Source organism: Herpailurus yagouaroundi, unplaced genomic scaffold (genome assembly GCF_014898765.1).
Source record: "Herpailurus yagouaroundi ecotype Mexico unplaced genomic scaffold, PumYag 183, whole genome shotgun sequence".
Lineage (NCBI taxonomy): Eukaryota > Metazoa > Chordata > Mammalia > Carnivora > Felidae > Herpailurus > Herpailurus yagouaroundi.
Window position 1 is genome coordinate 12,942,479 of NW_024412414.1, and position 24,096 is coordinate 12,966,574.

The following is a 24,096-nucleotide window of genomic DNA, read 5'->3' on the forward strand; positions in this document are numbered from 1 at the left end:
CAGAGAGAGAGGGAGACACAGAATCACAGAATCCGAAGTAGGCTCCAGGCTCGGAGCTGTCAGCACAAAGCCTGATGCGCGGCTCGAGCCCATACACTGGGAGATCATGACCTGAGGTGAAGTCAGCTGCTTAACCGACTGACCCACCCAGGTGCCCCAGATCTCTCTCAAAATGAATAAATAAATTAAAGAAAAATGTATGTAAGTGTATGTGTGCATACAGGCATATAATTAAAGTGTACAGAGGTGGCAATTTTATTTTATTTTTTAGTTTTTTTTTAATTTACATCCAAATTAGTTAGCATACAGTGCAACAATGATTTCAGGAGTAAATTCCTAGTTCCCCTTACCCATTTAGCCCATCCCCCCTCCCACAACCCATCCAGTAACCCTCAGTTTGTTCCCCATATTTGTGAGTCTCCTGTTTTGTCCTCCTCCCTATTTTTATATTATTTTCATTTGCAACTACGTGGATGGAACTGGAGGGTATTATGCTAAGTGAAATTAGTCAGAGAAAGACAAAAATCATATGACTTCACTCATACGAGGACTTTAAGAGACATAGGTGGCAATTTTTTAAAGAATGATGTGTCTTGTGGTTTTCTCATATTTTACATCATTTAAATTGTCTTCAATAAGCATGAATTATTTACCCAAAATATAATAGACTTATGCTAATTTTGATAAAAGAGAGATTGAGATCAAAATTATGCCTTAGATGACCAGGTAAAAGTTCAATATTTCTTGATAAGTCCAATCAGTTGAAAATGGTGTCAGTAATATGCATGACTGCTTAAGAAATCTATCAAGAATTAGCAAACAAAATTACCTTGAAGGTTCTTACTTCCAGCCTGCAGCTACAATATCACCATTTATCAACATATGACAATTATAGGGAGAATATAAACATGGATAGCTCTATTTACATCAAGAAAAAGAGGGAGAGTCGACTTCCATATTTTTATGATCTCAGTTTTGCGAGGAATGAGGCTACTCAGTTAAGAGAATAAGCAATTCGACTATAAACCTTCTTTCTCTTGCTCTCAGGAACCTAAGTGCAAAGACTGTGGTGTCACAGTGCTGGGCTCTGTAAGGAGAGATGGTATGAGAGCTGAAGCAAAGAAAGTCACCAAGCCCTCTGATGCAAAGCAAGATGAAAGTCTGGGAGGGTAATTAAGTATGCTGTAGGGCTTTTGTCTACTGACAAAGTAAAGGAGGATGATTGAGATAGATTAATTAGATTAGAACATCCACATTGAATCACTGTTGTCCCTGTCTCTAAACAGAATCTTACCCGTTCAGGGAAAGAAAATGAAGAAACTGAACATTCTGACTTTCTCAAATGTATCTGTGCAATTTCTTTTTCCAACAGGGGATCTTTGTTAAGGAAATGCCACGAGAAGATTAGTAGGCCCTGGACCGAGCCAAACACCAACAGGATTTAGAATGACCCAGCTTGGAGGTTCTCAGAGATCTATCTTACCACTACCTGTCCATCTCCTCAAGTCAAGTTAATAGGAAGGGCCCTTCCTTTGTGTACAGAATACACTTTCCCCTTCAGCTTTGCATCTCCTGAAGCTTAGTTCTCAGGAGTCAAATGAGCATCTTAGTCAGGAGACTTGAATTTTAAAACAAGGATCATGACTATCAAAAATACAGAAATGTGAAATCTTGATTATACTCCATATTTTATTATTTTTGTTAGCTATTTCCTTTCTTTCAAATAATTGGGAGAGAAATGCCTTAAAGTGTTATTAAATTATTTTTGTAAAGTGAAAAAGCAGTTCACAAATAACAAATACTCATATGTATGTGTGTATATAATTAATTCACATAAGAAAAAATTCTAGAAGAATCTACTAATGTTCATAGTGGTTGTCTCCAATGCAGGTATATTATTAACTTTATTTTCTAATTTTTATGTATCTTTGAATATTATTATTACTTTAAAAATTTTTACTTTTGGGGGGGAAGTGGCAGAGAAAGAGAGGGAAACAGTGAGTTCCAAGCAGGCTCCACACTGTCAGTGGAGAACCCGCCTCAGGGCTCAAACCCATGAACCATAAGATCATGACCTGTGCTGAAGTCAGATGTTTAACTCATTGAGCTGTCCAGGCACCCTTATATTTAAATATTACAGTAATATTTAGTAAAACTTGATCACTAATAAGGAGGAAAAAGGCACACAAAAAGAAGAAACACAGGTCTCATTACTTGTCCCTGAAAGGCAGCATGTAATCAGACTTCAGAGAAGTGAATTTCAATACAGAAAATGAGTGTTAGAATGTGTTAAAAGGGAAAGGAAAGTTGGGTGACATCTACACAGTGGGTATAGGTTGTGGGACAAAAACAAAAGACCAACACTTGAAATCCAATGGTGTATAAAATCTGGGTTGAAAAAAGAAAGAAGTTGCCCTCATTGGGTGTTTTAATGTTTGATAGGCTTCATTTTGGAGAAATAACTCTAGACACAGGCAAGTGAACCTCATGTAGTTGGGCAGAGTGCCAAATTATGTGAAGAATCCCTGACATGGTTGGTACAGGCAAAGTCCATCCTGGCCCAGCGACTAGGCAATAGAATTTTAAGGCAAAACCAGACCTGAGTCAGGACTAAGTATCAATTCGCCCATAACACAGAATAATTAATGGGTTGGGAAAATGTTGTTTGAGATATTTTCTGCGATGAATCAGTTGAACAATACAGTCGAGAAATACTGGCTAGTGTGTTTCTCCTCACACAGAGGACCTTCCAATATTGAAGAGTCAGGTAATGCAATAACATCTTTGAATTTCACGATTACTTGCCTTCCTAATCTTAATGTCAGGCAGTATTAGGGTACAATTGGATGTAAGTGTTTATGAATTAAAAGTGAGACCAGGTGTCATGGTTGGATTTTTCTCTAGGTGAAAATTTTCTTTTGGATTTCACTATGGTTTGGATTCCACCAGATCACCAGATGAATAAAATGAAAGGAGAAATGAACAGTTGAGACAGTCAACACGGAACAGTCAACACAGACCAACACTAGAAAGAAGATGTTTCAAAGATAAGCCAGGGAAGTTTGTCCCAATAAAGGAAGAAATGATGACAAGAGGGACAAGGCATAATTGTTAAGATTACTATATTGTAGGAATCAGTGAACCAGAGTACTGTTGGAGTTCATGGACAGGAGATAGTGAGCAGGGCAGTTAAGAAGTAATGTTCCAGAGTTGAGAAGGTTGAAAATCATAAATGGGCTAAGCTTGACATTTTAGATATTTGACAAGGTCCTGGAGTCAGGGTGGCTTTTGCTTAAGTTAAGAAACAAAGTCAATGGAAGACAAAAAAACAGGGAACTGAGAAGTCAAGTTATTAAATTTTGAATGTTGACTTCAGTAAAAACTGAAATTGTCAAGGATATGACAGGAATGTTATGAACAGAGTAACAGTGATCTAGGAGATAAAGTCTTCGGGGAACTATGGGGGTGATCTCAAGACAGAACATGATGGCTACATGGGTAGCATAGTCTGATGGAATGATCATAGTGCCTAGGGCATTAGTAATAAGAAAGGAAGAATTATCTAGACGTGACACTGAGGAGAAAGGAGGACTCTATCCCTATTCACAGACCAAGTAGAAGTGGTAGCAGCAAGAGAGTGTGGGAGAAAATAGTCACCATTTTGGAGGGATACCAGAGAAGCAGTGGCCTCAGATCAAAGCCAAACTTCAGTCAAAATGATATGATGAGGAAAAGGTTGAGAGCAAAAATTAAGGGTAGAAGGATTCAGCTGATGACTGATCTTTGGTTTCATGAGATCTCGGGAAGAATTTCAGCAATTAAGGAGGGCTGCAAAGTGGATTCAGAAATGGGAACATGCAGTCATGCACAGATCAGGGTTTGGGCAATGGGGGAGGGGGTGATCTTGGAACTCTAGCCTTATTATAATGACTTATGGATACCACAGGGAAGGCCTAACACCTCAGACATGGTCATGTTAAGGGAAACGCGTGCAAGGATGTGTTTGGTTATGTGTTTATGGGAGATCTTGTCAAAACCCCTTCTTCATTCCTGCTATGAGAATGTGGAGTTGAAGGGGAGAGACAATTTCATCCAGGGCATCACAAACTCTGGCACTTCCTTCTGTGAACTGCAGAGAGGTGGAATATGCAGATGGGGTAAGTGGGACCATAAGCAGGACAGATACATCTTTAGGACACCTGCCATTGGGGATGCTTTGAAAAGCTATGGCTGTGTTCCAAGTCTGATGTCTGTTGCCAGTCAAAGCCAGGTTTAAAATCCTACCTCTGCCACTAACTCATGTGGGAATTGAAGCATGCCCAGGAACTTTTTTGCCCAGTGCTTGGCTTACTGAATATATGTTACCTTTTATTAATGCTAATATTTACATTGATAACAAGAGTCAAGACCCTCAGACAGCCAGACTTGCCAAACAGAAATGTCACGAACCCTGATGTTTGACCCGACCAGACTTCATGTCTTTTTCAATAAAAACCATAGGATTACTTTCCATAAGAATACTGAAAATGGTACAAAGATCAGAGAGCTTTCCAGAGAGCTGAGAGGCTGGCATTGACCTCTAGCACAGTTGTTTAATTTGATTACTTTTGTGTAAAACTGATGAAATAATTAAAATAAATCCTTTGTGTTCAAGGGATAGAACACTAATAAGAACTCAAGTAGCTCTTATGGATGGGATTTCTGGAAGAATTAAACAAAGGTTACATAATCTCCATTCATGAAAGAATTGATCTATGCAAAACAGCTTATTAATACATATGTGAAAGTTGATCTCTCAATTTTACAATTCTCGAAAAGGGGGGAAAACACCCTGCAGTTGACTTGTGAAATGATGTATGAAGATCTAGTCTTATCCTCATTTGCATTTTCTGGTGTCATGATAAAAATATTGCCTAGTTGGGGGAGCTGGGTAGCTCAGTTGCTCAAGCCTCCAACTTTGCCTCAGGTCATGAACTCATGTTAGGTGAGTTTGAGCCCCGCGTTGGGTTCTGTGCTGACAGCTCAGAGCCTGGAGCCTGCTTCAGATTCTATATCTCCCTCTCTCTCTGCCCCTCCCCAGCTTGCTTGCTCTCTCTCTCTCTCTCTCTCTCTCTGAAAAGTAAATAAACAAAAAAATGAAAAAAAATTCTTTTTTAAGAAAATAGTATTTCTGACAGGGGATTAGTTAAAAACCTCATACTTTGGATAATTCTCAAGCACATTTTTTTCCTTGTTCTTTATTCTAATGTTTTATATACATACATGGTGACCCTGTGGTTATAGATGCAGAGACACAAATAGAGAAAATATACTTATCGTGCAAACTGTTCCCATGTGTGTTAGGGACATAATAGGTGCTCAAGAAATATGAATTATTGGAACATATCACTGAATATGTTGAACAGCCATCTTATAGTTTGGAAATACAGATTAACATTTGCTTTTCCCCTGGATTCATGTAGACCATAATAGAGCTGACTCCTTGTATCCCCTTGGATTGACCCCTATATTAACACTACTAGTGGATTGCCTTTAGGCAGTATTCTAAATCTTATTTTGAGACGGTGTTTCCTATTCAATCTGGTATTGAAGCTGACAACAGTAGTGTCACCTGGATTCTTGCCAGAAATATAAATTATCGGGTCCCACTTTAGGCCTACTGAATCAGTACTTGTATTAATAAGATCCACAAGTGATTCATATGCACATTAAAATTTGACAAGCACTCATTAAATGATTACGGAAGTGAGCTAAACCATCAGAATGACTGGTATCAAACCCCAGCTTCACTGTTTTCTGGTGTTTCTGGGCATATTATTTCACTTCTCTGATCTGCATTTTCTTCATCTATAAAACCAGGATTATAATTTTACATGGTAGTTTTGGGGACTGAACCAGATTCTTCTCTTTAACTAGGAAGAACTGTTGAGAAGGTTGGTACCTCCTTTTAGGAACATATGTCTAAAGCATCTATCATGGAGGGCATTGTCAGATCACAAAACTTGAAACGCTCCTGTCTTATTTCTACAAATTCCTATCTCCTCACTCCTACGAAAATGGAGCAGGGGATAACATAAATATAGTAACACCAATTCAGGATCCAGAACGACTTTCTTCCCAAGCATCTATCTTATCAATACAGGAAGAGGCTTAGCCTAAGAAAAGTACACAGAGGAATGAATGTTCAAGGAGAATATTTTAACCCAGTTTTCTGAAATAGGTAGGCAGGAGTTCTGCAGGGAGCTATGCGTTGTAAAGTTTCCACCAAGAAAAGCCACATAATATATAAACAGAGTAAGCACTGGATTCACTCAAAGTTTGAAGAATTCAGCAACTCATTTCTATTGTTCGTGTTTCTGAGATCCTACTGATACAATGGCTACAGCCAGAAATCAGAGACTGATGGGATTCACACATACTGATGGTAACAATGGCTACAGTAATAGAAAACTGGGCACATATTGGGAAGCCTCCCAACAGATGTTATGGAAAAGGTCTGAGAAGTACCCAGTGAATGTTAGCTATTATTTTTTAGATAGAAGAAGCTACCATAGGAAACTCAGTAAGTGTGAGAGCATGTTTGTGAGGGGAATGCCATTCGCTGAATCGCTCACTTTGCTCTTGATGAGGATTCACAGGAGAAACCTCTCAGGTTCTAGAGTCAGAGCAATTATGCTCACAGGAACAATGACATGTTTTTATCCCATGAAAGATATGAGCCCCCTTTCTTGTGTGCTGGCCACTAGAAAGTTCAATTTCAGTAAGTGGATAGAACCTATGGTACTTATTTCTTATACTTTTTATTCTTTTCAAGCTCTCTTCTCCTTGAGTTCAGCTTAAAATTTGAACCTCATTTTTTTCTTTATCCATATCATCTATTCTAGTAACTATCAGACATCAAGAATTATCGTTAAGACTGTAGTAATTATTAGAGTGTGGCATTTGTACAACCATAGGCTGATATACCAAAGAAACAGAAGAGAGAGGCTAAAAGCAGTCCCAAGCATTCATAATTGATTTTTTTCAAAGCTGACACTATAGTAGAGTGAAGGAAGAGTAAATTTTTTTAAGGAATGCATTTTTTAATATATTTGCTGACTCAGTTGGACCTGTAAAGAAAAAAAAAACATATATATACTGAACCTACCTTGTACCATGTAAACAAATAAATAATTTCCAAGTGAACTGCAATTTTAAACATGAAAGACAAAACAATAAACTAAAAGATAACATAGAAAAATATCTTCATGAGTTCATGCAGGGGAACATCTCTTAAAGTTTTTCCAGAATGGATCATTACATATAGGAAAAGATTGACAAATTAGACTATATGGAATTTAAAATTTTCTGTTTATCAAAAGACATAACTAAGAGAGTAAAAACTGAAGTTGTATAGAAGAAGCAGTTTCCTATATATAAGCAGCAAAGTGCTCAGATCTAGAATCAGTCACTAAGAAAAAGAAAAACAACTCTAGAAAAATGGAAAATGGTTTAAATTTTGTTTTGAGATTTTATTTTTGAATAATCTCTATACCCAACATGGGGCTCAAACTTACAGCCCCGACTGGGGTCAAGAGTTGCATGCTCTACTGCCTGAGACAGCCAGGTACCCCTAAAAAATGATTTAGATTTCTTAAGCTGGGTGTCAGGGCAAAGGGGGAGTTGCAGGTAGCCAATACACATATAAAAAAGGTGCTCTGAGTGCTTGGGTGGCTCAGTCGGTTAAGCATCTGACCCAGTTTCACCTCAGGTCATGATCTCATGGTTTGTGGGTTTGAGCCCTGCATCAGGCTCCAAGCTGAAAGTGTGGAGCCTGCTTGGGATTGTCTCTCTCTCCCTCCCTCTCTTTGCTCCTCCCTGACTTGGTCGCATATGCGGGCATGTGCTCTCTCTCTCTCTCTCAAAAATAAACTTAAAATTTGGGGCGCCTGGGTGGCTCAGTTGGTTAAGCGTCCGACTTTGTCCCAGGTCATGATCTGATAGTTCATGAGTTTGAGCCCCACATCAGGCTCTGTGCAGATGGCTCAGAGCCTGGAGCCTGCTTTGGATTCTGTGACTGCCTCTCTCTCTGCCCCTCCCCCATTCATGCTCTGTCTCTGTCTCTCTCTCTCTCTCCTTCAAAAATAAGCATTAAAAAAATAAAAAAATATAATTAAAAGGTGCTCAGTGTCATTAGTTATCTGAAAAATAAATTAAACCAAAATAAGATACAATTACATATGTTCTCCAAATGCTAAAATTTAAAAAAGAGTGGCAAGTAAATAAATCCAAAATGGATGAACGACCTAAATGTGAGATAGAAAATCATCAAAATCTTAGAAGAGAACAAAGAGAGCAACCTCTTTGACCTGAGCTGGAGCAGCTTCTTACTAGAGATATCTCCTGAGGCAAAGAAAACAAAAGAAAAATGAACTACTGGGACTTCATCAAGATAAAAATCTTCTGCACAGCAAAGGAAACAATCAAAACTAAAGGCAATCTTTGGAATAGGAAATGATACTTGCAAATAACACATCCGATAAAGGGTTAGTATCCAAAATCTATAAAGAATTTATCAGGGCACCTGTTGGGGGGGGGGGGGCTCAGTTGGTTGAGTGTCTGACTCTTGATTTAGGCTCAGGTCACGATTCCAAGGTGGTAGGACAGAGCCTGACGTCAGGCTCTGCGTTGAGCATGGTGCCTGTGTAAGATTCTGTCTGTTACTCCTCTGCCCCTCTCTCTAGACTTCTCTCTCTCTCTCTCTCATTCTAAATAAATAAATAAATAAAAGTAACTTATCAAACTCAAAACCCAAAAACCAAATAATTCAGTTAAGAAATGGGCAGAAGATATGAACAGACATTTTTCCAAAGAAGACATACCAATGGCTAACACACATGAAAAGATGCTCAACATCACCCATCATCAGGGAAATACAAAGCAAAACCACAATGAGATACCACCTCACACCTGTCAGAATGGCTAAAATTAACAAAGGAAGCAACAGATGTTGGTGAGGATGCAGAGAAAGGCAAAACCTTTTACACTGTTGCTGGGAATGCAAACTGGTGCAGCCAGTCTTGAAAACAGTATGGAGGTTCCTCAACAAGTTAAAAATAGAACTACCCTATAACCCAGCAATTGCACTACTAGGTATTTACCCAAATGACAAAAATACTAATTTGAAGGGGCATATACATACCGATGTTTATAACAGCATTGTCTGCAATAGCCAAATTATGGGAAGAGCCCAAATGCCCATTGAATGATGAACTGATAAAGTGGATATGGTATATAATATCACACAGCCATCAAAAAGAATGGAAACTTACCATTTGCAAAGACATGAATGGAGCTAGTGTATTATATTAAGTAAAATAAGTCAGAGAAACACAAACACCATATGATTTCACTCATACATGGAATTTAAGGAACAAAATTGAGGTGCCTGGGTGGCTTAGTCGGTTAAGAGTCGACCCTTGATTTTTGCTCAGGTCATGATCTCATGGTTCATGGGTTCAAGGCCCGCATCCGGCTCTGTCCTTACAGTGCAGAGCCTAATTGGAATTCTCTGTCTCCCTCTCACCCTGACCCTTCCCCACTCTCTCTCAAAAATAAATAAACATTAAAAAAAAGGAACAAAAGAGATGAACATGGGGAAGGGGGAGAAAAGAAAGGGAGGCAAACCATAAGAGACTCTTATTCAATATAGAGAACAAACTGAGGGTTGCTGGAGGAGAGGTGGGCAGTAGATGGGCTAAATGGGTGATTGGCATTAAGGAAGGCACTTGTCAGGAGCACTGGGTGTTATATGTAAGCAATGAATCACTAAATTCTACTCCTGAAACCAACATTACACTACATGTTAACTAACTGGAATTTAAATAAAACTTAAAATAATAACAATGAAAAAAGACTGGCAATGGTTAGTGTTGTCAAGGAACCATTGTTGGTAAGAGGCTAAATTAATAAAGTCACTATGGACAACAGTTGGTATTATCTTTTACAGTTGTACATATGCATACCCAAATGCCCTGTAATTCTACTCTATTTATTTACAACAGTGAAATGCATTCACAAATGTACCAAAAGATATATATATATATATATATATATATATATATATATATACACACACATACATATACATACATATATGTATACGTATATACATATAATATATGTATATGTATGTGTATATATATGAATATTCATAAATAATTATTCACCTTTGCCTCTTGAAAAAAACCCAGAGTTCCCTTAACAGCAGATGTCATTCATAAACTATAGTATATTTATACCGTAAAATATTATATAGCAATGGAAACGAATGAACAGTGACTACCTACAGTGTGGATGAATCTCACAAGTATTATTGGCTACAAAGCCAACAATGAATATGTGTTGTGTGGTTTTATACATATGAAATTCAAAAAGGTAATATTTAATTATAAACTGACAAGCAAGGTATTGGAGAGGAAGGAGGAAGTAGCAAATGAAAGAGTATGAAGGGGAGGGCATTCTGGGGTGTTGGTAATATTCTGGATTAATCATGCTTTATTGAGCTGTTTCTGTGTTTTACAGTTTTCTATATGGGTCAAACCTTTTGGAAAATATAGCATTAAATTAATACCTTAAAATATGATAAACATTTCCAGATGTTGGCAGCAAAACCTCTTTACATTTGTATTTACTTTTTAATCTTATTTTGTCTATTTTTAAGTTTGTTTATTTATTTTGAGAGAGAGAGTAGGGGAGGAGCAGAGAGAAAGGGAAAGAATCCCAAGCAAGCTTCATGCTTCAGCTTGGACCCCAATGCAGGGCTTAATCTCATAAATCTCAAGATCGTGGCCTGAGCCAAAATCAAGAGTTTAACGCTCAACTGAGTCCCACAGGTCCCCCTGTATTTCTAAATACTTGATTCTAATTTGCTATTTGGTAACATTGGGCATATATTAACAATAAATCTCAGATAATATTTCCTCTGATTCTTTAACACAAAAATTTTGCTAAAATTCCCAATCAGTTGTTTTATAAATCTCAGAAGCAAAATCTCAATGATGCATGCTCATAACTTCCTCAAAACCATTTGTCAAACAGCAAGGGAATAACAAATAATCATTTTACCTTTTGGTTTCTCTCTTAGTTTTATAAATCAGAAACTCTCAGTTTTGATAGGATGAATAACTTCATTTTTAACATTTCCTCTCCCGCCCCAACTCAGTCTGTGCAGCTTAAATGTGCACTTTTATTTAAATGGACCAAAAAGACTAGGTCCCACTGAATATAAGTAGAGGTGGGAGGTGAGAGGAGGCCTGAATTTTGAGAGTATCATTTCTGATAAGGTACATAAATAGATGTCCAGCAGTGATAGTGAAGGAAAAAATGAGGCTAAAACATTGGGTAACCTGCTTCCCTGCTGATTTTAAAAATAAATATAATAGTGACTTGCTATAATTCAACCATGTGACTGTTCCAATTCCCCTTAAGACATGCCTTGCCTTTAAAAGCAAAGTCAAAGCTTACCCCTTAATATTATCAATGGGTGGTTACTAGTATATTAAGACAAATTTAGAATATTAATTTCATTGAAACACTGTTTAGTGCTATTTCCCAGATGATAATGAAAACCCAGTAGTGAAGTATCAACTTTTTTTAAAGAAATTACAGAAAAATATGGATGTCCCCATTTTGTTTAGCTAATTCTTTTCCAATGTACCAAAAAAGGTTAAAAGCCAACTAGTATTTTCATTTGTAATTAGATATGCATTACCCACTTAACACATACTTCACAATTATCAGAGACTTTAAATGTTCCAAATGTGTTTCTAAGTGTTATTTAGATTCTTTTCCCTAGGTCTTAATTTATTTTTAAGATATAAATGTACTTTATCACCATATTATCAGGATCATGTATAACTGTTTTTGCATTTCTTATATATGAAAAAAAATCTGAAGGCATTCTAAACTGATAAAAGACCTCTATATTATGGCTTTTACCTGGATACTTCTCCTGTTGTGCTGTGACTATGGTTTTTATTCATTTGAATTCTGTTTTACTTTCTCCATCTATAAATAAACATATTTAAAAACTATTTTGAGATGAAGACATGAGAAATTCTGGTCTGCTGTTGGTTGGGTGATCTTGGGCAAGTAACAGAGTTTCCCACCTCGAATTTTTCCAACTATAAAATACGGTTTAGAATAGCTTACCGGTATAGACTAAAGATGAATGGCATTGCAGATATAAAATTCTTTGCATTCTTCAGGAAAACAATGATGATGAGTATAAATGCCTATGTTTGTAGCTCTTTAAAATGAATTATTATTGCATTTTAACCTGGAACCCTCTAAAATAATTCCTGTGTTACAGAGCAAGAATTCTTTAATCCCATGTTATAAGAGTGAAAACTGGGTTTGGAGCACCCCTAAATATGTGTACTATAGTTTTAATAATATCAGTAATATCATTAATGTATCAGACTAATATTTATATAAGAAAAGTACGGGGGGCACCCGGGTGGTTCAGCTGGTTAAGTGTCCGACTTCAGCTCAGGTCACGATCTCACGTTCTGTGAGTTCGAGTCCCGCGTCGGGCTCTGTGCTGACAGCTCAGAGCCTGAAGAGTGCTTCAGATTCTGTGTCTCCCCCTCTCTCTGCCCCTCCCCTGCTCATGCTCTCTCTCTGTCTCAAAAATAAATAAAAACATTAAAAAAATTTAAAAAGAGAATGTGGCATTTTCAAACTATGATTTGTAAACAACTTCAAAATCCTTAACTACGTTCAAAATATTTCCATTATTCTGAGGATAAATACTGATGTCCCAGCCTTGGTCTATTATATTATAGTTGCATAGCCAGGTCTCTGCCGAGCAGTCCATTAACACCTCACAGTCACCCTTACCCTCTCTCAATGTGTAATCAGTATTGTCCTGATATCAATTCTGTATGAAATGCGTAATATTAACACCCCATTTTATGCATGAATGAACACTTGTGCACAAAAAACACAGTCATTTTGCCTCTGGTGCCTCTGCCTAAAAGCATCACACCATGATGGGTTTTTGTGTGCTTCTTTGGCATTTCATAGTATCACTCAATCATTCCACTTTTTACAGACTGGGTTTGGATATAAAGGGATTCCAAAATTTAGAAGTACCTGCCTTCAAATTATTTTGCAGACTCTTCCTAGAAAACTAGTCATTTCATGAACTTGGCCTTTCATGCCTGGTCTTTTGTCAATCTCCTCAGATTTTCTCTGGTATTTGAGCTTGTTCATATATCTGCTTTTCTTCTTGTTATCCTTTCCTTTTTTTTCTTTTTTTAAGTTTATTTATTTATTTTGAGAGAGAGAGAGAGAGAGAGAACAAGCAAGAGAGGGACAGAGAGGGGGACAGAGGATCAGAAGTGGGCTCTATGCTGACAGCAGAGCAGGGCTCAAACTCAAAAGCTGTGAGGTCATGACCTGAGATGAAGTCAGGCACTTAATTGCCTGAGCCACCCAGGTGCCCCTGCTCTCCTTTGGATCTGAATGTTCTTTCACTCACCTGTGTTGGGAAAACAAACTAGTATTTCAAGGCTTAATTCAAGCCCCCATTCCCTTTGGAATACTTCTATTGCCCTCTCTCCAATCCAGGCAAACCTTATGATTCCCCACTCTGGGCTCCATTGTAGGTTAGGTCTACTTCTGTCACTTCACCTGATACTTTTTTTAAGGAGGTGCGATAGGTGGTAGGAATGTGGATTCTACATTCTGATTGCATGGATTTAAACACGGACTCTGCCACTTATTGGTTGTGTGATATAGGGTGGGTTAGTTAATCCTTCTATGCTCCAATCTGCTCATCTGAAAATTACCTCATAGGGTTATTGTCAGGTTCACTGGAATCAATTTACTTAAAGAGTTTAAAATAATGCCTGCTGTCTAATATGTACTATATAGATGTTAGCAATTTCTTTCTTTCCTTTGTTTCCTTTCTTTAAGGTTTCACCTGTCTGCTCTGTGAAGACAGGGAGTAGCTATTTCTTATCTATCATTTAATCTTTCAGCCCAAGCACAGAGCTAGATTCATATAAATAAGGTGTTTTCTGGGTGGTTGGCTTGAATAAATCAATGGTCAGTTAGGAGATTCTAGTCCAGCTACTTTTTCCTCTGCAATAATGGGACAATCTTATTTGAAAGGGTATCTGTGATTAAATATTAAACAATGCATAACCAAAAAGTCCTATTCATGAGTAACTCTTATCCCAAATGTTTATCTATTCATTGGTAGAGTTGCATTATTACAAGAGTCTGAAAAATATATATATATAGCTCAGTGAAATCACAGGTTTCTTTTAAAACACCTATCTTTTTTTCTCAAGGTTGACATTTTAAAGAGCAATGACAGATGCAATGTTCTCTCACACAAGTACAGAGTAATTCATTAACATACATATGAAAGGAAGAAGTCTACATTCAACCTTTACCACCAAAGTCCTTGAGAAATAAAAGAAATTCAAAGCAGCTACAAGTGTAGCTTGTAAAAAGTCAAACTGGTTTTATCATTCAAGAACACCAGGTTGGTAGCAGGAGCTGTTGGTAAATAGACACCTGCAGAATTTGCTTTAGGGTTGAGGTTGGGGGGAAAAAGGAAGAGCTTAAAATAAAAAATCTATCTGAGAATTTGGAATGACAGAATCTTATGTGGAAGAAGTGAAGGGGTCTGTTTTTGTAATCAAGTAATTCAAAACATACCTTTAATAAGTCTTGTCTTGGTCACAGAGCTGGTTAAGGACAGATTTGATTTGATTTGGAAAGACATTTCATGATAGATAGCTTTGTATACATGGACCACATTTCAGCATGGTTTCATGGTGGGATGAATCAGGATGAGGCAAAATGTTATGGGCTGAGTCTAAAATAAACTCTGAGGGTGTTTTTGAATTGCTGAACATCCAGATAAAAGTTACAAACAAAAGCCATCAATTATCTAGAGGTATGTACCTACAGAGTCTTTCCCAGGGACAGGTTAGGTTCTGAAAGGCTGTTCATAGTTCATTTGTTCTGAAGGTCAAAGTGACACTATACAATTGACTGCCAACCTGTAGGGAGCAGAGTTATTGATACAATTTTGTTTTGATGTATATCTTTGTTCTTACTATAGAAATTCACATGAGTAGGGCTTCTGGACCTAACTTTTCTATCAATAAGTAGATCAAATACCTTATATTAAATGTCTTATATTAAATGTCTTACTCTGGGTTCCTTAGAAGCAGAGCCTAGGCAGACATTCAAGTCTGTATGATTTAGTGAGAGAACACTCCCAGGATAAAGGGAAGGAGGGAAGCAGGAAAGCTCCGGGGAAGGAGCTAAACAAGATGGGGTTCTCAGCTGTTGTCCAGCGTTAGCCTGATCCCCTGGGGAGTCTGGGGCATAAGTGGTAAAAGAGGTGCAGCCGTGGTCGCTAAAAGCTGGAGATGGGCACACTGTCCATTTACAGGGATCTGGACAGGGTATCAACAGCATCTATCACCAGGATTATTGTGAAGTTTACTATCTTGAAGATACGGCTTAATATTTTCACAAATACTATGCCAAGAGCAAATTAAATTTAAAAAACACACATATTTTGTGTGGGCAGTGTTGGGGAAGGACTGACTACTATAAGATGAAAGGCATGAGTTTTAGAGTCTCTACTTTTATACTCAAGTTTCACCTGGTTCTCTAACAATGTACCTTTAAAAAAGCACCAATCTCTGTGAGGCTCAGGCTCTTAATCTGTGAAATAGGAACAACAATAGCATCTATCTCCTATGGTGGTTGCTGGGCTCAAGAAAGGTAACATATATATGTCAAAGCACCTAAAAGTCTTGAAAACAAGAGATGAAGAAACTCGTCTGGAGAAAGTGTAAAATGTAAATTAGAAGGCCTTTCTATGAGTAACTGTAGCAGTTTGAAATATGTAAATGTTTGACCAAATTGAGGGAGGCAGTAAAAAATAACAAGAAGAATTAGAGCTTTCATTTCACAAATGCCTTTAAAGGACGGGGACTTTGCAATCATGATCTCCAGTAATCCAGGTCATTGTTCTATGGATAATGCTATAATTCCATTGAATAAATTTCTTAACAGAGGCTTACTATTGTTTAGAGGTGGCCTGATTTTACCAGCAGACATTTGACAATGATAGAATTTGAACTCAGATCTGTCTGTATCGAAAATCTTACCATTCCACTACCATTGTTATCCTACATACCAAAAGCCTTTTCTACCAACATGGGCACTGTTGGGAATTTATGAAGGTGGTGGTGAGGAATTCAAATTTAATCGAAGACACAGGTCTTGTACTTTAGGAACTTTCCATTAGGCTGGAGACTAGCATTTAGACTACTTTCTCTGTACAAAGAACCAAAACAGATACTTAATAAAGAAACCTTAGTCTTTTCTTTTAAGAATTATGATGAAGGAAAAAAAAATCCAACTCTATTCCACTGAATTCTGATGATACTATTTAAAAAAAAATAACATAAAATTTACCATTTTAACCATTTAAAGTGCACAATTTAGTGGAATTGAATAAATTCAGATTGTGTAATCATTACTACCATTCACCTCCAGAACTTTATCATTATCCCAAACTGGAACTCTGTATTAATTAAAGTTCACTCCCGAATCTTCCTTCCACCCAGTCCCTGGAAGTCACCACTCTGCCCTCTGTCTCTATGAATTTTCCCTTCTAGTTACCTCAGATATATTAAATCATACAATATTTGTCCTGTTGTGTCTGGCTTACTTCACTTAGCAGGATTTTTTTCAAGGCTACACATGTTGTATCAGAATTTTATTCCATTTTTAAAGTAGGATAATATTCTATTCTACACGTACACACACACACACACACACACACACACACACACACACACTACATTCAGGTTATTTCCACCTTTTAGCTACTCAGAATAATGCTGCTATAAGCATGGGTATATAAATATCTGTTCGAGTACTGCCTGCTTTTAAGTCTCTGAGGTAAATACATAGAAATGGAATTTCTGTGTCATGTGGTAATTCCATTAATTTTCTTCATGAACTGCTAGACTGTCTTTCAGTGACTCTACCAGTTTACATTCCTATCACCAATGCACAAATGTTCCAATTCTTCCACATCCTTGCAAACATTTGTTATTTTCTGTTTGTGTGTGTGTGTTTTACTAATAGCCATCCTAATGGGTATGAAGCAGTATCTTACTATAGTTCTGATTTACATTTTCATCATGGTTAATGATGTTGAGCGTGTTTTCATAGGAAAACTTATTCTTGATTAGATATGTCCCTTCTATCATTTTCTCTCTTGTTTTTTTTTTCAAAATAGCCACAAGCCTTTGTTCATATTCCACCTATCTCCATAAACTTTTGCATTATCTATTTATGCATATATAACACATTCAAATACATTTAGCAATGCATGTGTGTATATACATGAGTGTCTGTGTATATATGACCACATGCATATATGTATGTGTATATATACCTATATAATGCTTATATCTATCTATATCTATATTTTTATCTGTATCTATATCATCTGCATCTATGACTAAATACACACACACACACACACACACACACACACACACACACACACACATTCAGAAATAAGACTACCCCCAAAATGGCCAACCTAAAAGGAAATGGGTATGAAGCAAGGGATCTTTGGAACACAAGACTTGCAATAGCAGATAGACTCAATTCTTAATTCATGTATCTGTTGATGACTACATTGGTTCTGCAAGGTAGGCGTTGAACATATATTTTATTAGTAAGATTCCAAAACAATTACTCTTTCAAAGTAACAGAATATACCTTTCCATGAGCACCCAAGAGACTAATTGCTAACTCTTTGGCCCCCTGATATATCCTGTGAGGCAGGCGTGTGTAGAAGTGGGGTGGGGGAGGAGGTGTAAAGAGAAAAATTCAAGGCTTCTATTTCATCCATATCAACAAATATAATTACTTTCAATCAAGGCTATCCCTGGATCCAATATGAAACATTTCAGTCCCCGGCAACCCTATGTATAAAGGATATAAGAAGCCATATGTCTATTGTTCATCTGCTAATGTCCTCAAATGTCACCAAGGTAATTACTTGGATGACATTTATGTGATGCAGCTGGACATTGTTACAGTTAATATAAAGTCTGCCTTTGGCAACCACTTTATTTCCACCCACATCTAACTGTGGGTGTATGATCACATTTCCTGGGAGAATATCCACCTCCCCCAAAAGACATCTCTGTCCTCAGCTTTTTCTTCCTGTGCTCTGCACACTAATATATAATGAAAAAGAGAAGGGAAAAAAAGAAAGAAAGAAAAACAGTAATGTGTCATATATATTTTTCTTAAAATTTATATCTGAAACTTTTAGAGATATTTCTCAACATAATTTATCAAATATAATAACCCAATTATTTTCTTCCTTTTTTTGAAGAAGATTTTGACTATCCCTAGGAGTATGGATTCATTAAATGCATGCTGTCAAAACTTTTTACCTCCATAAATAATCACCCTCAAAGAACAGATGATTGGCAAAGCTAATATTTTAATATGAACAAAAATATTGTATTAAACAAACACAGGGATTAAATTTGCCCCCACAAACTCACATGCAAACTGGAGCTTCGCCTTCCGACTCAGTATTGTCCCCAGAGTGTTGGTGGCCAGGCACTGGTACATGCCAATATCTTGATCTGTGCGGGGACTACTGATTGCCAAATTGCCTCCATCCAACCTGTAGTGATAACTCATGGTAAAATCAATATCTGTGCCATTTTGCTTCCACCTTCAAGGGAAAAAAAATCAAATTATGTTAGAATATACAGAGTTGGCCATTCCTTGTATTAAACAACAGGCAGCTGTACTACTAAGACCATGTATGTATGGATGTATATATTTACGTATTTATTTATTTGCTAGGACCATTTAAATCAGCAACAACAAACATGGTTACATGTGAAGACAATCCTTCAGTTTCACCAAAGATGACTGTATTTAGGAACTCAGTGATATCAACAACTAGGTTATTTGAAAGATCTTCCACTCTTGATGAATCACAAACATTCACCCAGATGTGTACAAGAAGGCAACATAACTCTTGAAATGAAAAATAAAACTGAGACATTCAGTCAATAATACTGGCCATTCTATTCCTTTAGTGACTTTTCAAATAACATATACTATACCTGAACACCCACAACCGATACTGCAAAATTGGACGTTGAAAATGATTTAGAGATAGAAATCCGAGAAGCGTATATTACAAATGGCATAAAGAAAGCCAGTAAAGATTTTACAATGCCAATTTGAGGCTGATAATAAAACAATAATAACCCACCTATTTTGGAACATGATTGTCTCTGTGAGTCTCTTACTTGGAAAATTAACCACGCAGAATATATTTCAACAGTACTTACAAATGCCAAACTAAAATTATTTAATAAAACAAATGCAGTTTGAGAGATTTTATTTTAGGCAGAAAATAGTCTCTTGACTTACCTATTAGTCAACTATAGGTACATGAATTAAGTAGCAGAAGGGCCTTACAGTTATATTTATTTTCAAAGAATGATAAGATGTTTTAGAAATTCCATTTGGTCATTTTAAGATGAATGAATACCCAGTAATTATCTTTAATCAAACCCACTTCCTCCACGTTTCACCCCTTTCTTCAAAATATCCAGACATTTTGAAGTATAAATGTTGCATATTTAGTTAGATATATTCCTAGCTGTGTGTAGTCATAGAAATCATTTAGGAAGAAAGACACTTAAAAATATTGAATTAAGACAATCAGTCTTCTAGAAAAACAAATGAATGGCTGTTTCTAATGGAACATAGCCAATGTCCAAACCATGTACTTTCAGTATTTATGCCAGCTTTGCTGTTATTTTCCCCTTCATGCTAAGATCATATTAAAAATATTTTGAAGAGGATGGATAACTATAAGAAAGAACTTACATTTTATAATGTTATTCTAAGTGTCATTGACTTTTTTAGGAGCGTCTTGAAATATCCAATGTAGAGACTATGGTAAATGTCTACTGTAGTATGAAAGAAATACAGACATAGGTAATCCTCTACCCTATTCAAACAGGTAAGTGATTGATCAAATATAAAATCAATCAGAGGTTTTCGATAAACTCTGTCGCTTTAAAATTATTTAGCCAATTCTTGTGTACCTCAAGTTCTTTTTAACAAAAAGAAGTTGAAAGAAAACAGCCAAAAACAGTATACTTTCTGTCAAATCTTTTTTTCTAGAGAAATTTGTACAGTTGTTTGTTCTCAATATTAAAAAGCAAATATAGAAACATTTTCTGTCTTTAGGCCTTTCTCAAGATTCCAATATTCTCCTTACCAGCTTTATAATACTGTCTTTCACAATTTGCTTACAGGGCATGATCTTTGGACCTCTATGTTCCCTTTCATTTTCAAAGCAAAGGATATACCACACTTAGTTTGCCAGCTCTCTTTAATTTTGGAATCAATCGCTGAAATAACTGCTGTCATCATTACATGCTCCTAATTAAGCTCAGTAATTGTTTTTCAACACAAATTCAAAGTTGTTGGCTTAGCTGCAGCAAATGAATTTTTCACAGTATCCCCATAATCATTCTAATCACTGTGGTACAATGATTATTAAACTGTGCATATAGATCAGGGGTTCAACTCTTGGTGTGGGCTTTGTCCTAATTAATATGTTTAAATCAATGGAGAAATAGTATTAAGGATTTCCAGTGATTGTCATAAACACATTACTGATAGGATTGCAGACCCAGGAGAATTTTCCTATAATGCAAAGTAGGAAATTTGCTTTAAATGACTATTTTAAGCATCTGCATTAATATCATATTAATTCCAGGAAACATAATGAATTTGAACTAAAATCTTGACCTTTTTCTGGGGAACACCCTTTAATATTAAGTAATTAAGCCCTGTATCAAGAATATAATGATTGGGGGGGTATGTTTATTGTCCCTAGATAATATAGTATGTGTGTATGTGTTTCAGAACTGGACCTTGCTACATTAAGTGTTTGTTAAAGTGCTTATTTCCGAGCCCATCCCTAAATTTCTGAAGGAGAACTCCAAAATCTAAAATTGTAACAGTCTCTCTGGGTGATTGTAATGTGTACTAAATTTGATTCCATTGACCTTGGCCTATACCAACAGTCCTAGGCCTAGCTTTGACATTCCCTTCCTGTGTATCCCTGGATGAGTCATCTAATTTTTCCAGAAGTCATATCCATTAATCATAAAATCTGCACAATTATATATATCCTGCTTTATCCCATGGGATAAAGAAGGCATCTTATTAAGAAGATGACGTGAGAAAATGAAAAGAATAGAAGGCAGAAGGACAACTTCTATGATTTTTATTCAAAGACACCTTGCGCCTGGGTGGCTCAGCTGGTTAAGCGTCCGACTTTGCTCATGTCATGATCTCACTGTTCGTGCGTTGAAGCCCCACAGTGGGCTCTGTGTTGACAGCTCAGAACCTGGAGCCTGCTTCAGATTCTTTGTCTCCCTCTCTCTGCTCCTCCCCCACTCACACTCTGTCTCTGTTTCTCTCTCAAAAATAAATAAACATTAAAAAATTAAAAAAAAAAAAAGACACCTAGACCTCAGACTTAAGACCTCATGACTAGAGCAGAGTAGACTAAGTTAAAAAAATCTCCTCTGGTGATCCAGTCAAGAGGAGATCTGCCAGAAATCCTCTATGACATTTGCAGATGTACTTCTGATATAGTTTATCCTGTGTACAAATCATTTACATAGGTGTTGCTTCACTTTCCCAAATAAAATATATATTCTGAGCTAGAAGTAAACTCATGGCTATCCGATTATCTAAGACTTTTATTTAGAAGAAATAGTACCCAAGTACCAACTTTATGTAATCCATTTTCCTTCCCTTTGCAAAGCTTCCTGGCTAGACTTTAATTCTCATGTGTTACTTGGCCCTTAAAAAAATTTAGAGTGATCCTTTCCATAGGAAAGTTTTGTTCAAACTTACCTAAATTTCTATATCTTGATGCTTGCACTGAAACCTTGTTTGTGAAGGTGTTTACTGCACTGGAAGTGACTAGAAGACAAGTTGCTTTTAAAATGTTTCCAAAGTTATGCTTTATATATAACTTATTTTCTGCTATGAGAATTTTTTCCCTAAAAGGAAATTACTAAAAGAAGTTACTAAAATCAACCACACCCTCACTTTATGGATAAGGAGGAAGTTAATGCCAGGAGAGAGAAATGATTATTCCAAGGTCACACAATGAATATCAGAACTGTGACTAGAAATGATCATTCCTTGCTTTAATCAATAGCTCTTTCCTGTGGCGTCAAGGTATATCCAAATAATGTCGAATAATGTTAGAATCTGTATCATAAAGGTTTTCTTTCTATTATACACACACACACACACACACACACACACACATACAATCTAAGGTTATGAGTGAGTCTTTTTAATAAAATTTAAGTTAGGAAGGGTCATATTAACTAAAATTTTACATTTTGTTGCTAATGTGCATTATCCGAAATATCTCTGCCCTTTGCTTTATTATCATGGAAATTGGGACTGAGTCTGCCATTTTCACATTAAAAACAAGTTCTTTTTTCACTCTCTTTCTAAAGCCTCTTGTCTATGAGTATTTTATGCTATGATATTACAGATGAGCTAAACCACGTTAAGGGCATTTGAAATAATAAGCTAAATTACCTGTCTTTAGCCTACTAATTCACACATATCTTAGAAACAGAAGCCTTTAGCAACAGTGAAATTTGTAGTCTCTTCATTCAGAGTATTTCTTCATAGGTAAAAACTAATGAGTAAATTGTCATGAGAACCACTATCTTATATCCTTCTGCCTGTAATAAGCCAGTAGATATTTTTAATTAAGTGCAGAACTGATTGATAATTGTGGAAACAAATCTTTTCCTTTCCTTGCTTTTTCTGTTGTTTTTCTGTTTCTTTCTTTTCTTTTCTTAATTTCTTTCTTTCTTTCTTTCTTTCTTTCTTTCTTTCTTTCTTTCTTATCTTTCTGTGCTTTTTGCTACCTGTTTTTCTATTCTTTCCTTACCTGTCTCCCTCCATCTTTCCTTTCTTTTTCTTTTCTCATTTTTCCTTCCCTTTCCTTTCTTTCTCTTTTCTTTCTTTTGTTTTTCCCCTCAATTCTAACCACAACATGGCACTGCACGCCACCAATCTCAAGAAAAATTCTCCAAACTTTCACTATTTGCAGACGACATGATACTCTAAATAAAAACCTGAAAGTCTCTACCAAAAAATTTCTAAAACTAATACATGAATTCAGCAAAGTCGCAGGATATAAAATTAATGTACAGAAATCTGTTGTATTTCTATACACCAACAATGAAGCAGTAGAAAAAGAAATAAAACAATCAATCCCATTTACAAGTGCATCAAAAACTATACGATACTTAAGAATAAACCTAACCAAACAGGTAAAAAATCTACACTCTGAAACCTATAGAAAACTCATGAAAGAAACTGAAGAGGACATAACGAAACGGAAAAACATTCCACGCTCATGGATTGGAAGAATAAATATTGTTAAAATGTCTATACTACGCAAAGCACATTTAATGCAATCCCTATCAAAATACCACCAGCATTTTTCACAGAGCTAGAACAAATAATTCTCAATTTGTATGGAATCACAAAAAGACCCCAAACATCCAGAGGAATCTTGAAAAAAAAGCAAAGCTGGAGGCATCACACTTCTAGACTTCAAGCTATATTACAAAGCTATAGTCATCAAGACAGTGTGGTACTGGCACAAAAATAGACACATAGATCAAAAGAACACAATAGAAAACCCAGAAATGGACCCACAATTATATGGTCAACTAATATTTGACAAAGCAGGAAATAATATCCAATGGAAAAAAGATAATCTTTTCAACAAATGGTACTGGGGAAACAGGATAGATAGCAACATGTAGAAGAATGAAATTGGACCACTTTTTTACACTATACATAAAAATACACTCAAAATGGATGAAAGACCTAAATGTGAGATAAGAAACTATCAAAATCCTAGAGGTGAACATAGGCAGCAACCTT

The 24,096-nt window shown here is 36.4% G+C and overlaps 1 protein-coding gene across 1 annotated transcript in view; it reads right to left on the reverse strand.

Moving 5' to 3' along the window:
* CNTN6 (contactin 6) overlaps positions 1-24,096 on the reverse strand; it is a 288,197-nt gene that overhangs the window by 143,085 nt on the left and 121,016 nt on the right. The window contains 1 exon segment of the mRNA XM_040492138.1: positions 18,621-18,796. Coding sequence (XP_040348072.1) covers positions 18,621-18,796 — 176 coding nt within the window.